The sequence below is a fragment of the Larus michahellis genome, chromosome 2, assembly GCF_964199755.1.
Source record: "Larus michahellis chromosome 2, bLarMic1.1, whole genome shotgun sequence".
In the NCBI taxonomy this organism is placed as follows: Eukaryota; Metazoa; Chordata; class Aves; order Charadriiformes; family Laridae; genus Larus; species Larus michahellis.
This window is the reverse complement of record NC_133897.1, coordinates 23,375,112-23,390,059: the sequence shown is the minus strand read 5'-3', so window position 1 is coordinate 23,390,059 and position 14,948 is coordinate 23,375,112. Positions and strand designations below refer to the sequence as shown.

The 14,948-nt window shown below is 38.1% G+C and overlaps 1 protein-coding gene across 17 annotated transcripts in view; it reads right to left on the bottom strand.

Annotated features, from left to right (window-relative positions):
• Positions 1-14,690, bottom strand: part of TRDMT1 (tRNA aspartic acid methyltransferase 1) — a 30,322-nt gene extending 15,632 nt beyond the window's left edge. For 3 of the 17 annotated variants that reach the window (XR_012585466.1, XR_012585467.1, XM_074574559.1), the window contains exons 1-5: positions 11,520-11,719; positions 7,943-8,049; positions 5,862-5,971; positions 4,109-4,185; positions 2,558-2,629 (exon numbers count right to left, since the gene is read on the bottom strand). Coding sequence is in view for 12 of the 17 variants with exons in the window: in XM_074574559.1 (XP_074430660.1) it covers positions 2,558-2,629; positions 4,109-4,185; positions 5,862-5,971; positions 7,943-8,030 (347 nt within the window). In the remaining 5 variants the exon portion in view is untranslated. Of the gene's footprint in view, positions 1-137; positions 265-2,557; positions 2,630-4,108; positions 4,186-5,861; positions 5,972-7,942; positions 8,265-11,519; positions 11,720-14,207; positions 14,500-14,550 lie in introns of those variants that run through there. The other 14 variants (XR_012585463.1, XR_012585464.1, XM_074574547.1 and 11 more) reach the window with 13 other exon arrangements.
• Between the last annotated feature and the right edge of the window lie 258 nt (positions 14,691-14,948).

Here is a 14,948-nt window from a genome sequence, read left to right as displayed (position 1 = left end):
TCAACATCATCATCACCTACTACGAAACTTGTTTTTAAAGTAATGAATCCAGAGCATAGCCTGAAATGCAAGAGCTCATACAGGATCAACAGATCACAAGACAAGTAATCACTATACAAAGAGTATGTGTGAAGTACTTGGCAGGTATTAACATTACAAATGTGTCTGTAAAAGTAGCACTTTGACGTCTTAGCATTGGATTTCCTTGGGTTACGGCTTGGGCACGATAAACAGACAGTATCCGGACCATTTGGGTCAGGCTTTCTTTGCTGGCTGAACACTTCAAGGATTTTCCAGCTCTTTCCGATTCCTGAAATTGTCCTTTCCATATCTCTGTCTTCCCAGGCTATCTTTGAGCTTCATTTCAGCTACATTTCATTATAAAAGCCTGAACATAAGATGGGAAGAGCCAAGGGATGAGAAATTATTTTATAGTTTCCATAAACTGAGCGCATGCCGTACCAATTTAAAATGCAAAGTGATAATTCCTATATTAAGAATTTCCCTTTTTTGGGCTGAAATACTCCATACTCAATGTCTGGCAAACACGTCATATCCAAAAAATACACAGCCACTATCTCAGTAAAACATAAATCTATTGGAACTGAGAAACACTGCAGAAGCCACCATCTTGAACATATTACAGGCTGCTTACAGTAAGCGCTGCCTCAAGAAACAACCTGCCCAAGGGAGATAAGGGACATCAGCAGTCTCTCATGGGGTGTTGAGATAAAGTGCCGCAGCCAAGCCCAGCTCCTTTGCATCATCATGACGAAAAACATATGTCTTGCAGTCTCTAAAGCTTTGGTTTTGAGAAGGAAAAGCTTCTGCCCTTTATCCAGCAAAGCCCACAGCAACCAGGAAGCAACGTTTCCATATTAATGCACAACAGTGTCCCAAAAGCAGCCAGCCTCTTAACTGTGTCTCAGTTTAACTGAAAGGAACACTGAGGTCAGGATTCCCTTAAAGATAAGGAAGGTACTATTATTCTGACAAATTATTAACTTACATTCTATCTGCTGTTTTTAATTTATCATTTTGAAAGGTCAGTCTGGAAGACCAAGTTACATTCATTGTTCCAAAAAAGACATCCTATGCAACTTTTTTCTGTGTCTGCTAGAAATAGGGGATTAATAATAACCTTTCTTTTTACCTATTAATTGTCTAACTTACTAGGCTACAGAATCTGTATTGTGTTCTGTTTTGTGTTCTCTGCCACAGCTTTCTTAGGTGAGCCCTGCCAAGCCACTCAGCCCTTCTGTATCTGTGTTCTCTATCTGCTGACGACAAGGGCAGAACAGTAGTCCCATTTAACGTTGCTAGCTGCAAAAAAGTTGTTTCTGGAAGAAGGATGAAGACCCTGTTCTCCCAGTGTTAACAGCAGTTTGAAAGAAAGGCTGTTGTTGGTACTGGTTTCCTTCTGTGAAGAAAGTACTCATTAAAAAAAAAACAAACAAACAAAAAAAAGAGACAGTCAAACCTCCCTTCGTCCTCCTCCAATTCCGAGAGCAAGATTAACCAATGAAGGAATATGCACCCGTCCCAGACTCTAGCAGAAGCAGGACTGCCAGAAATCGTAAGTGTCTGGTGGACTGTAACTGATGCAAATTCTCAGGCTCGGGCCAATTAGTGCCCAATGGACATCTCAATCCAGAAGCAGAGACTTCTGCTGGATAATCTCCCTGAGCAACTGCTTGATTCACTTCCCCAGGAACGGTTCTTACAGCGCTACGTATCTCTTCCCAGAAAAGACTACAAGCATTACTTGGAGCTGATTTTTAACACTCTCAGTAAGAACACTTCAGGTCAGCAAAAACCACTTTGTATGGATTTACTGTTTCCAAATTTAAAGCATAAATAATACAAATAATTATGGCTATTTTATTAGACACTGAGGTCTGACCAGGCAAAAATGACAGATCAATACAAATACAAGTTCAGACAATCAGTGCTATTTGAATTCTTTAGTATTACTACTCAAAACAAGAGATTGTACCACCAACCAAAAGATATCTAGAAGCAGCAAAGAGACAGAATAGACACTTTAAGAAAGAATGGAAGGGGACGGAAGATGTATCGTAATAACAAGCCAATAACATATTTAAACAAACTTTCAAATGTTACCTATTCAAAAGGTGACTAAATGTTGCATCAAAGCTTTTTTCACCTAGTGTTTAAAACTATTTCCATATTTCCTGTATGCCCGTTAGCAAACTATTATTTTACCTACCCTGTTCCTACATAAAGTCAGTGCAACTTCGATGTTGAACTGAAAATAACTGAATTTTTTTCGTTTACGATATAGTCACAGTTTAAACAGACACACAATAAAAAGAAGACCAAACAATAAAAGCATATACAGTAACTATGAGATGATAGTGACATTAGTAAAATACAAATATTTGTAAGTTGCATATGATCACGTGAAAACAAGTAATACAATGCAATACCAGTAGTATCCCTACAAAACATTACAGGTGACTTGTCTCACTGAAATATAAAAGAGCTACTTAGTTACAACAAAGACTTAAGAACTGGGGTAGAAGTTCATTTATACCTTGGGAGAATATCAAGGATATAGAGAAAGCTCTTTGTCCGTGGATCGGATACATCACCTTGCAGGCCAATTCTAAGAAACAATAAAGAAATACCTGTATATTACATGAACCAGACTGACATTTGACTTATATTTTTCTATAAATGCTGACATGTTTTACTTTGAGTTTCAAAAACGGATTCTGCAAAAGCATCATGTACAGACATGAGGACCTGCTCACAGAGGCAGTGTCCTAAGAAATGCTCTAAGGAATGAAAGCCTGCCCCTGGAATCCATCAGCTCACAGTGAGGTTAAAACTGAAGCATTCAGTAATGAAATCCACTCCCCAGTCTGCAAAGCATTTAGCATTCTGGTCTTGTCCAGCAAACCCCTTGAACATACTTGGCTCTGAAAGAACAAAAAGACCCCACTGGGTTCCTGGGAATACTCAGCTACTTTACGTTGAATATATTAAATTATTTCTATGAATTACAGCCTCAGTGCTCACCATTTTGCAGGACTGAGCCCGATGTGAATAACTTTGTAACCGATTTTGTAACACTAAACTGGACAGCTCATGTACATTATAAAAATGGTAATATAATACAATCATTCCAGGCCTCTATTCCCCTAACTTATACTTGTATTATCTCTTTAAAAAGAATAAAGCCTTGGTAGAAGAGCATTAGCATCTCTCTAAATTAATTAGACAGACACAGTTTTTTCTTTTCACCATATTATAAAAAAAAAAATAAATAAAAGGAATGATTCCTACATACACCATAGGTTTGCACAAATATATTTTTATAGATCAGCACCACTTCTGAGGGATTTCTTTTTAATCCTAGAACATTCAATGCAATACACTTTCTTACACAAGTACCATCACCATCAACAGACTTTTTCATGAATCTACTTTGCATGAGTACAGTTATTAAAATCTTACCTCCACTGGTTACTGCTATCAAACAATATGAATTTGGAACTAATCTGACAAACATCATCTCAGGAAGTTCAGTTCTTAATCAGATAGATATTTCTCTATATCATCTACAAAATTATTTCAAAGCCATTATCCTCCTAGTTTTGGCTAAAATAGAAATATTCCTCAGAATAAACTATTTTTGCGCACATGCAATTTTCAAAGCACAAATAAAAACAGATTACAGTCTTAGCCGCAGGCAGAAGTGAGAAATTCCACTCCTCTTCCTGGAGTTGCCCCAGGAAAAGATTAGATTGATAACTAAAGGGAAAGGAAGCACTCCTAAACAGCAAGATCTTTGAATTTCACTGTTAGAGGAACAATACAGTATGCAAAATAAGTGCTGTAAGAAGCTTACTTAAACTGAATTAAAATATATACTACAAGAAATGTTATCAATAATTAAGATTCAAATTGCTGCATTTCTTTTACTTCAGTAAACATCATGATGAACAGGGCTACAATATTTTTGCTTAGGAGGAGAAAGATACACAGATGAACCACAAACAGCGTCACTCTTGAAAACGTTCCTCCTTTAAGAGCACATACTGTAATAACTGCACTTTTCTCCAAAGTGTACTATATCTACCTTGTAAATGGCTGACAGGGAGGACTCATCAAAATCATATCAAAAGATAATCTGTCAAATTCTTTCAGTGTTATGCCCTAAATAAGGAAAAAAACAGAAGAATGTTGAGTGTTGTAAACTGCACAAAACTCTAAGTCATCTTTCAGATGAAACTGCCCCTCTTACTTCCACTATATGCTTCATCTAGCAAAAAAACTACCTAAACTCTCATTTGACCTAATGATTTCAATCTTTTCTACCTTAGCAAACCATACAATGAAAATATGCATTAATTGCTTTGAATATGAATCAAAAACACTAACAATGTTAGCATCTATACATAATCTAGAGGTTTTTATCTAGTCATTCTTTCAGAAGAAGTGTGTAGTGGTTCTTTCAGTAGGTCACATCAAAATACTCACTAGTTTTTTTTCCCCACCCCTCCTCCAAATAAAGTATCATTATTCAGATACGAAGTCTTTGTAAATCAAAAACAATGTTAACATATTCAAAACACACGAAAAAATATTAGACCCTCTCAAAAGACAAAATATCTGAACAGAAAAGTAGATCAAGTGTTAAGATGGTAATTTTTACCAGTCCAAACCATGGGGTTTAACTCTTAGGAGCTCACTACTCACACATCCTATAAAGTTTACTTCATTATAGTTTTTGACGAGTAAAAATCACTCTACTCTGGAAAAATATTTCTGTTCAGAGAAGAATTAGATCTGTGGAATGAATTAATTACACAGGTAGAAGTTCCTCTAGACTACATTTTAACCAACAGTAAAAGGACAACATATTAAGGGGCCAAGAGAGAAGAAGGATAAAGAACAAGTTACTATGGGCTGGACAAAGAAATCACTACCTTACATTATTTTGAGGGATATCTATATAGCAAATGTAACACATCTGCCCACAGAAACTACACAAAAGCTGCTTTTTCTTTTCCCCCAATAAATTTAAAGAAGATCTTCCTGACTGTAATCTGCTCTTATCTACTTTAGGGAGAAATAGGCAAGCATTCTTCTTTTCAAATATAAAACTGTAAACTACCATTTAGCTTGTAATTATTGAATCCTGAATAAGCATTTAAACTTTAAACCACCTATTTAAGTCTTACTTAAGCTGGTGTCTTAAAACAAATTCAGTATCTTTTACCGTCATGTTGTAAAACTGTAAAAGAAGATTAAGAAGTAAACAGTAATTTCTAACTAAATCCAGGCAAAACTACCTGCCTAGTTTGCCTCTCAATTATTAAAACAGAATCTAATTTTACCTAGCTGTTCTTCAAATAATTTGGAAATGGGACAGAATTCCTAAAACATTTGATCTATTGAGCCCACAAAAAAAGACACAAGACTGTTCCATCCAGTATATTTTCTTGTGTTTTACTGAGCTCAACTATAACTACAAAATGAAGGCATGCCTCCAAGTAATTTAATTAAATTCTCTCTAAATACATGAAAATATTTTTTTAATCTAAAAATATGATTTTTGTCTTTCCTTTATTGGTGGTAAGCATTCCTCTTGACATTCACATAACCTTTCTTGAGGCAGCAGTCGAGACTTTCAATAAAAGACTGCAGTGTGAGTATCCCTCTAGCTTCAAAAGCAACCACAGCACAAGAAATCAAAGTCATTGTAAAACTGCTACATTCATAACAACATAAATGAAATCTTTTTGTTTCTCTTGTTACTAAAAAGGATACTGAAGACAACTTACTTGCACAAATGCCAGACTAGAGTAAAAAAGACATTCGTTACTCACCTCAATTGTCTTTGCCCATAATGGTGTGCTGGGAAAGTTGTGCTTATAAACTTCATTGGCAAGAGTGTTCACATCAACGGCAGCAACAACTTCTGCAGATATACAGCTTTCTAAAATTAAAAAAAGAATTTGAAAACTATAGCTTCTCTTTACTACTCTTGGGAAAATGCATTTGTTCAGTTGTGTTACAGCTATGTTCAAAAAAAAAAAAGGGAAATTACATGATCAAACTCTGCTGTGTTGCTTTTATATGAACTTTATATGAAAAATACACTGTGTTTCTAATCATATGGCAAATACTTCCCTTCCTTATATATTCAAAACCGGAAGCTAACTGTGCATTTCTTTATTTGTAGATACGGTTACACAAACTCCGAATAGGGTGCATATCCACAACGTCTCCACCTGCACTCAGCTGGCCTCTGTGGCCACCAAGTTCCTTAGCTATAGGAACACAGCCTGAGTCAACCTGCAGAGACGCCCTGCCACTGCCTGAACCTCTCCAGCCACTGACAACGTACAAGAACTAAATGTGTCATTTTAGAAGCATATTACTTCTCATTGTGAAAAAATGGCACCAATAAATATGTTTGAGATACTTTTACCCTTGCAATAAAACTTGCGTGAAAGAAGTTGCCTGAAAAACATTTGTGCTTATATTCCAAAAAAAAAACTTGAGCCTTGAAGCCAACTGCTTCTTCCTTTGAGTTCAATGTTCCCAAAATACCAAGCATTTTGAAGGACAACATTTGGCAGCTCCTCTTGATATCAGAGGAAGTACTTCTGTACACTTAGAAGTGTTATGGAAAAGAAGAGAGCACAGCATAACAAATCTACTGACAGCTAAAACACTGAAAGAAAACTACACTAAAAAGTATGTAAATAAACAATGGTTAATTTATGGAGCAATAGAATAATAGGTTCTACAGAAGCTAAAGACGTAAAAAGAACAGTGTTTAATCCACTGCTCATCATGCCACACTATTTAGTATTAGTAACCACAATACCTTCACTAAGGCTTTTTATCAAGGAAGATAGGCTGTGGTCACTGTTACAGCCGCAGGCAGAAAACAGTGACCATACTTCCTGATACACAAGACCAGTTTCAACCACCAGGAAATCTACATTACAGTCACCATTACAAAAGCCCCAGATGAAACACAGGCAATTTAAAAAAAAATTGTAAGCCAAAAGAAACAAGGCAAATAGCCACATGGCTTTGACTAGTCTCACAATATGCTCAAGTAACACATTAACAAATGACCTAATGAGACACCTTATGAATTACTGCTAGTCAGCTAATTATTTACAGTTTGAGAGTATGAAAAACCAATTATGATGTCCCCATTGGATTTGAGTGATGCATTCATCACCCATTTACTATCTTTCAGGTTTTCACTGCCGTCTTGTTCAAAACTAAGATGAAAGAGAAATCTGGGTATTGGAAAGATTGTAGCAGACATTTTAACAAAGACAAACCTGGTTCTCCTCGGTTTACTTGGTGCAATAGAGAGTAAAAAGAATAGGAGTTTCACAAGAAAAATGTTTACAGATGGTCGCCCACCAAGGGTCAACATACAAATCGTTATTTGCAGTTACTGTCTTGGACATTTTTACTATAAATTGTAACTGAAGTATTAAATACAGGTGTATTCACGAGGACAACAAAATGACTACACCTGAGGTTGCAGAACAGGTATGTTAACACTGACATCTAGTGTGAAAAGAACGTCACCTTAGCAGGTTGACAGTCTCAATTTACAAGCATATTCAAGAACCAACACTTTCATCTTCCTAAAACAAAGCTGTAACACCTGAGTGATGGGAACAAGCTTCAAGTATTTTTTAAGATACTGCTTTTCTCCTTTTCTCATTTATTCTTTCAGTTCTTAAAACATGTTGTCTTGACAAGCTGACCCTTACTATGTGCTCCAGGCACTCCAGAAGACAAAAAAAAAAAAAAAAAGGAAAAAACAATCAAGAACCTCAAATTATTATCTAAATTAACATATATTTTAAAAATTACAATTGGAAAGAGAGGCAGTGTGCTTTCTCTCACAACTCATGATTCAGACGCTCACCCTTTTTACGAACATCAATCCAATCTCTCTCTCTGCACACATACAAGAAAAAAGAAGTGCTGGAGATTTGCACCAAGGGACTTCGCATGCCCAAATGCCTGGAAATACTGAAAGAGAGTGTATAGCCAATAGTCATTTATTGAATCCCCTTGCAATACAATGTTCAATCTAAACCAGAGATGTTAACCCACATGGAAAAGGGACAGAAACTTTTCTTGAACTACTCCACCCAACATCCTCTCTTCCCAATTCAAAGTCCTGATAATTTTTTCAAAGCTTCTCCGCCTTTCGCTCAAAAGCTGCAGCTCACTTGGGAGTTCCTGATACAGAGCAGACTCCTTCTAAAAGCTGATTAAGCGTATTTGTGTGGAAATACCCTGGAAACGCATGAAGGAGCTCGAGCAGACAAGCAGATCTCACACATCCAACCTAACAAAGAAAGCTTGTGTAAATTTCAAACAATGCGAAAATGACACATTTTTAAAGAACTCTTCCTCCTGAAATTTAAATAACTTTGATGTCAAACTGTGATATTCTGTTTTGCTACAGCAATTATATTTATTGCTTGAAAATGGCTGTAGGAATATATCATGAAAAAGACTGAAAGCAGAATCTAAAAAAAACAGAATCAAGACTCTGTTTAACTATCCCCACTGACAAAAGAAACAAAAGCAACTCAGGAATATGAAAACGCCCCTGAATTGCTGACTTAGTGAGATGTTAAATCAACTGCCCAAAATATATAGCAGAACTTCAACAGAAATAGACTTAACTCTGGAGACTTTTTTTCCCCCCAAATAAGTACCTCCGACTTTCAAAACATCCATTTAAGAGAATTACAACTATGCAGAATTTAATTTTATGCAGACTAAGAAAAAAAAATACACATTTTCTAAGTGAAACTAAGTAGCTACTGGAATACTTGCTTTGCAATATTCCTCAACACCACAGCTTTTGAACCAAGACTTCACATTTCTAAACGAGACGTTGTACCTCAAAAGGAAGCCACAGACATGATAGGGAAGTTACTGAGGGAGGTGTTAGGGCTTATTTTTAGGTAGACTAGATTGCAATACTCTCTCTTGGCTGAAAGCTGGTGAACTCAAATTTGTATCATCATATTAGGAAACTACTGATTTTACACTTGAGTCTTAAAACCTCTAGGATCCACACAGCAGAAACTCTTTTAACTGCTATTTAATTGCCTAAGGGTGCAGCAATCAAACTTTGGGTCCCAATTCTCTACTTCGTTGTATACACAATGCCTACGAGCCATTTCAGCTATGTAGTAGTCACTTGAGTGAAAGGGACACTGCTGTAATGATTGGAAGGTGCAGCATTGAAACAAAGGAATACAGGATGCATGCATTAGCTTCTGATTTGGAAAAAAACACCCCAAAGGGTAGCATCTTCAAACACCGAAAATAAAATTTCTGACATTACAATATCTGTCTTTTTCCTCTTCAGAATCGATTCCTTTGTCATGTGTTTCTAGCAAACCTTAAAACTAACATAGATCTGTTTATATTCACCACTATACTTTCGTAATAGAATCATCAATGTCAGCAAAGCACATGAAAGACAATGGTATTACACCAAGGGCAGAGCCTGGTGGATCTCAGCATACTGGAAAATCAGAGCCAGAACCATTATCTATTCTAACAGGTATATGGAAACAGATGGAAAAGGGAAGATTAGTCATATGTTTTGTCAGTCCTGTTTCCTTTTAAAACAGAGGGAAAGATCTCATTTAGCAGTTGTCACCTCATGGCTGAAATGATTACACTGAACTGCCCATGGCTACAGTCAACACAAGTATCAGTAAACTTGATACTTGCTTCCTGCAAGATACTTGGCAACTTTTTTCACTGCTCCGTTTGTACAGGATTTGTTCATGTTCAGCCATATAAACTATGCAAATTTACATTATAGCACAACTAGCACCATCCTGTGCTACAAAGGGCTATATTTCGGAGAAGCATTACATCAAAATGAGTTTAGGTGTAAAAACTTGCTCAAGCGGGCAATATTTTTGTTTTGCAGTGTGCTGAATCCTAAAGCTGCTTGCCAGTTTTGTCTCCTTTACTCCTCCTCCCAAGATAGCTATGCTCAGTGTAATTAAGCACACCAGTTTATTATGCTGTGCAATTTACAGAAATAATCAAATAAAAGAATAAACAGAGAAGACAGAGTACAAGAGACTCAAATTCTTACTCTGTAAAACTGAAGTATAACAATTGCAGAGGAAAAATATCACCAACTTTATCACTGCAAAATTATGGTATTTTTAAAAGATGTCCTTTCATGGTTTATGCATGGGGATTTTTTTCAGTGACCTGGCAGATTATAAATGCTTGTAGCAGAGACCTGGAACCCATTTTTCATGGGAAAACTGCCTGAATTAATAAACCAGCTTAAGTTTGTTTTGGTTGGGAATGGGGAAGAGCAGGCTGTTTGTTTGATGGAAAGTTGCTAAGGAAATGAATTTGTAGCTGTTGATTTTCTAAAAATAAAACACTATTTTTCACTGCAGAAACACTGCACTTTATATATAAAGAATACATTCAGACACACACACATATATATAAAAGTATTGTAGATTCTAGACCTACACGATCTAAACATCAAGCTTTACAAATCTTGCAAAGTTTGGAGCATGGGGTGGGAAGAAGGAAGAAATGCACTTCCGTCTTTTAGCTGCCTCAATCAAGAGTGTGAATATGAACGGAGCTGCTGACTTCTGACCGTAATCAAGCTCAACTTTCTAAATTATATCTGTTTGCACGTCACAGAATGTCTTTGCTGTTTAACTTAAAATACTACCATAAAGAATTCAAAATCTAAAACTAGAAAATCTGCATATGATGAAATATCTACAGCTAAGTATTAACACAGAGTAGATAAGCCCAAGATTTTTCTTTTTCAGTTTTGACTGAAATCTAAGTTCAGGATGAGCCTTCTTTTCACTGGTTCAACTATGTAGGTATGTACTAATAACCTCTACATACTGTTTACAGAGAAACACTTGCAAGGGAGTATAAACTTCCACAAATTTATTCAATTATTCAAATTCAATTATTTCTTACTGAAGGTGAGGAAAATCTCAAAAGCAATTGAATACTATTTGGTGCCAAATGCATTCTACTTTAACGACAGCTGCCAAACCAATGAACATTCTTGTCTTGCAAGCTCAAGTATAAGCTATCCTAAAACTAAACTCATGAAAGATCACAGCCAAAGAGGCTCCAAAGTAGAAAAGGCACTGTGGGATTTCCTGGAAAATACCTATTTGCCAATTGAAAACACTGGCAATTTGACAGAAAAGTAGAAAGTTGGACCAGCTCTGCTAAACATAACTGGCCACATAACACAGCCAGGAACCAACACTGAGCCAGAATGTGCCAAACTGCAGAATCCCTTTTGTAGAACAAGTAGCTTTCCTGGGGTGCCGCCACTTAAGTATTCCATGCTCTCTCTCTTTTCTACATGTTTCTATTATTTTTCTTGGCTGTATAGATTCACTAGAAACCACAGCAAAAAAATAAAGTATTACACATAATCTTCATCTCTCACTTACCTGGTTTATAAAAGCACTGGTGAAATGGAGGGCTTTCTTTCAAGCTTCATATTTACATGTAAAAAAAAAGACTTCTAATATTTCTGTACTTGATTTAAATGGAAAATGCCAAACAATGTGTCATTTGCTAAATGATATCCAAAAAATTGTATCAGACAGATTTTCAAATAGCATGGCTTCATGTACACATATAGGCCTAAAACGTATAAGAAACCCTGTTATTATGTTTGAAAAGTGCTTACAGAGGAACATTCACTTTTTTCAGTCTGATTTCCACATAAAAGCAAACACTTAAATCCCCCTTGACTTTACTTTGTTCCTTATAAATTGTAAAAGAAAACTGAATCCAGATGTCTAAGAAACTTAAAAAGAGAAAACAGCAGAAAGGACCAAAATGCCTGACTATATCAGTATTCCTGAAAGTAATTCAATTCATCAAAACCAGTTTTATATAATGACCTGTCATTAAATACTTAATTCAGTACAAATTGCATAGAACCCTTTTTATTCAAATTGCCTGATTATTAGCTTTAACAACACTCAAAACAAGATTTTCATCTAGAAGTATATGGTTTGGACTTTTTCCAAGACTTTTTCCAAGACGACACAATGCCTATGGGCTGAGTTCTCCTATGTTTCCCAGAAAAGTAAGTATCCGGATTTGAAAATAAGTTATACCAACTGTATATGCTTTGCAAGTTTCAACTGGTATTTAACCATGTAGTACTATCTAGGGTCATTTACACAAGTAATAATTTAAGTCTCCTCTTATACACAGTCCCTTCATCAGCTTTGGCTGGTACCACTACAAAAAAAATCTCTGTCTCACTCTTCATACTTACTGTAATTTCTTTAGTCAATGGTAAGCCCAGAATAAGAGAAATTACAACATGCACTGACACTAATGCATTTGTTCAGCAAGTTCAGAAACAGTAAGCTTGGAAATAAATTTAGCCTTTCAGGAAATCATACAAGGGGTTTGGTTAATTCCTTCACCTTCCAAACTACACAAGATATAAATGTGATATACGCTCTCAAGCCTTCATATACAAAGTTACTATCTACTGGGTACAGGTTTACGGTATTCTGATAAACTTTTAAGGCTGCATTCCCAATATTCCCATTCTTTTAAGTATTTTGTTGTGTTGTAAATGATGCTTTCTTATGTAGTCATCCATAGGATATCTCATCTGACATTACAATTTATTAACTATTGCATTACCAAACATTCAGAATTCACATCTATTATTATGTTAAGAACAGAGTTAGACAACATTCAGTAGAGATTTGTTACATACATACAACACACCAACACATGACAAATGGTTAAGTGAAGGGCCACGGTGTAGGCTAAGTTTCAGGAAGCAGTTCACTTTCTGTAGAAATTTGGAAATTGTCTATAACATAAATCTCAATAGTTCCCCAACATTTCAGAAACCAGACTACTAGAAAAGTAGACCATTATTATAACATTTATATACACAATATACAATGTCTAACACCCTATTTTCATTCCACAAAGACTCCAAAAATCTGCAGTTCCATACATAGTTATGTTACTCTTAATAAGATGTCTCTGGAAATAAGGAAAATGCATCCCTACAATAGGTAGTTCAGATTAATTACAATAACAATGCAGGTACCTATTTTGATATGGCATGTATTTTTACATATTATATACAGAGAGAGAGCACATATATACACATTCAAGTAAAAATTAGATAGAAAAAATGCCACACTGCCAACTGTGAGTATGCATTATGTGAATGTATGATGTTAAATGGATTCTGCTCTGTAAGCATAACCTTTTAGTATTACTCAGCTCACTGGAAAACTAACAAGGTAAGTTTTCACCTGATGTTTTTATGAAAATGTTCTCTGTTGTAGAGTGTAGTAGAAGGGCTGCTAATGCTTATGAAGGCTGAAGTATCTGAAGTGTTGTAGTTACAATTAAATTATTACGGTGATCCTCTTTAAATTATACAAATTTTTGTTGAAACCTGTATCGCAAAGCAACAAGGCCCAAGGTACTTTACAAAGGAGATCAATAGCCCTAGCTCAATTTTTTATTTGGGGAAGCCAAGTCACAGAGCCTACAGGGCTTGCTGAAGGTCACCCGGGCCGTGCTTTAACAATACAGCAAATTCAGCTCCAGGGTTCCTTGCACCAAAACAAAAACTTACCTGGGCACATGGTCTAGGACGAACTCACTATACCAGTTTTCATTTTTAGAAAATGTTATGCAAGTCTCACATATGGATCACGTATCAGCTATCCACCCAGCTATGCGCCACAAAAACCAAGTCTGCATGCAGGCCTATGGCATACCCTGGCTAATTTGACCATATATCAAACCATGCATCCGCACGATCCCGATCCCATTTGCAGCAGGGGTTTTTCAGCACAAGACAGAACACATATTAACGAACACAAAATCAGGCCTTCCCAGGAGCAGCGGCCTGGGCCAAAGCAGGACCATGGATCCACAATTTCCATCCCAGTGTGCTCCTGGGTACCCAGTACCACCCAACAGCTCACCAGCGCTTTCGGTCACTGCTCAGTTTACAGCCATAGACCCACAGCGTAAACCCAGCCCTAGCCAAAACTCAGCTGCCATCGCCCCTTACAACTTGCCCCCACAGCAGGCCCAGTCAAACAGCCCTCTCCCCCTTAACACCAACAACCCACCATTATGTCACTTTCCCACCCCTGCAGAGCCAGAGGCTGTGACTCCGGGGCTTGGGATGAGGGGACGAGGCCGCCCTCCCACCCCACAGCTTCTTTCCACACGGTGTTTGTGCAAGACGGAGGAAGTGCGGGAGTGGGGGGGGGACATGCCCGGCTGGGGAAGGGTCTGCGGGAGGAGAGGGGCCACCTCATCCCACCCTATCGAGAAGATGGCGCCCTCCACAGCTTCCCCTCGGGGGTCGGGGTCGCGTCGAGAAGATGGCGGCCGTGGGGGCGAGGGGGACGGGGGCGCACGGTGGGGCTGCGGCGGCAGCGAGCACCGAGGGAAGGCGCTGGCCGGTACCTTTCAGGGCCTGGTGCATCCCCCCGATGCCACTGTAGAGCTCCAGCACCCGCAGCGCCGCCATCCCCCGGCAGCCGGCGCCCGGCCCGGCACTCCCGGCGGCCTCCCCAAGCACCGCCCGCCCGTTCCGCCGCTCTTTCGTTCCCACCCGCCCGATCTCCTTGGGGCCGGCAGCTCCCTGCCAGACCCCGCCCGCGGCGCACCCCGGGAGTTAGCGGCTTAATTTGGCGTTGCTAATTGCCCATTAAACCCCAAAGTGGGCTTAGGCCCGGAGGATGAAGCCACCCGCGGGCATGACTGGTTCCACTACCCCGAGGTGGGGCCACTGGCAGACATGGGGCCAATACATCTCTGCCACCTGCGCCCTCCCGGGGGTAGGGGCTCAGGAGAAGACCCTT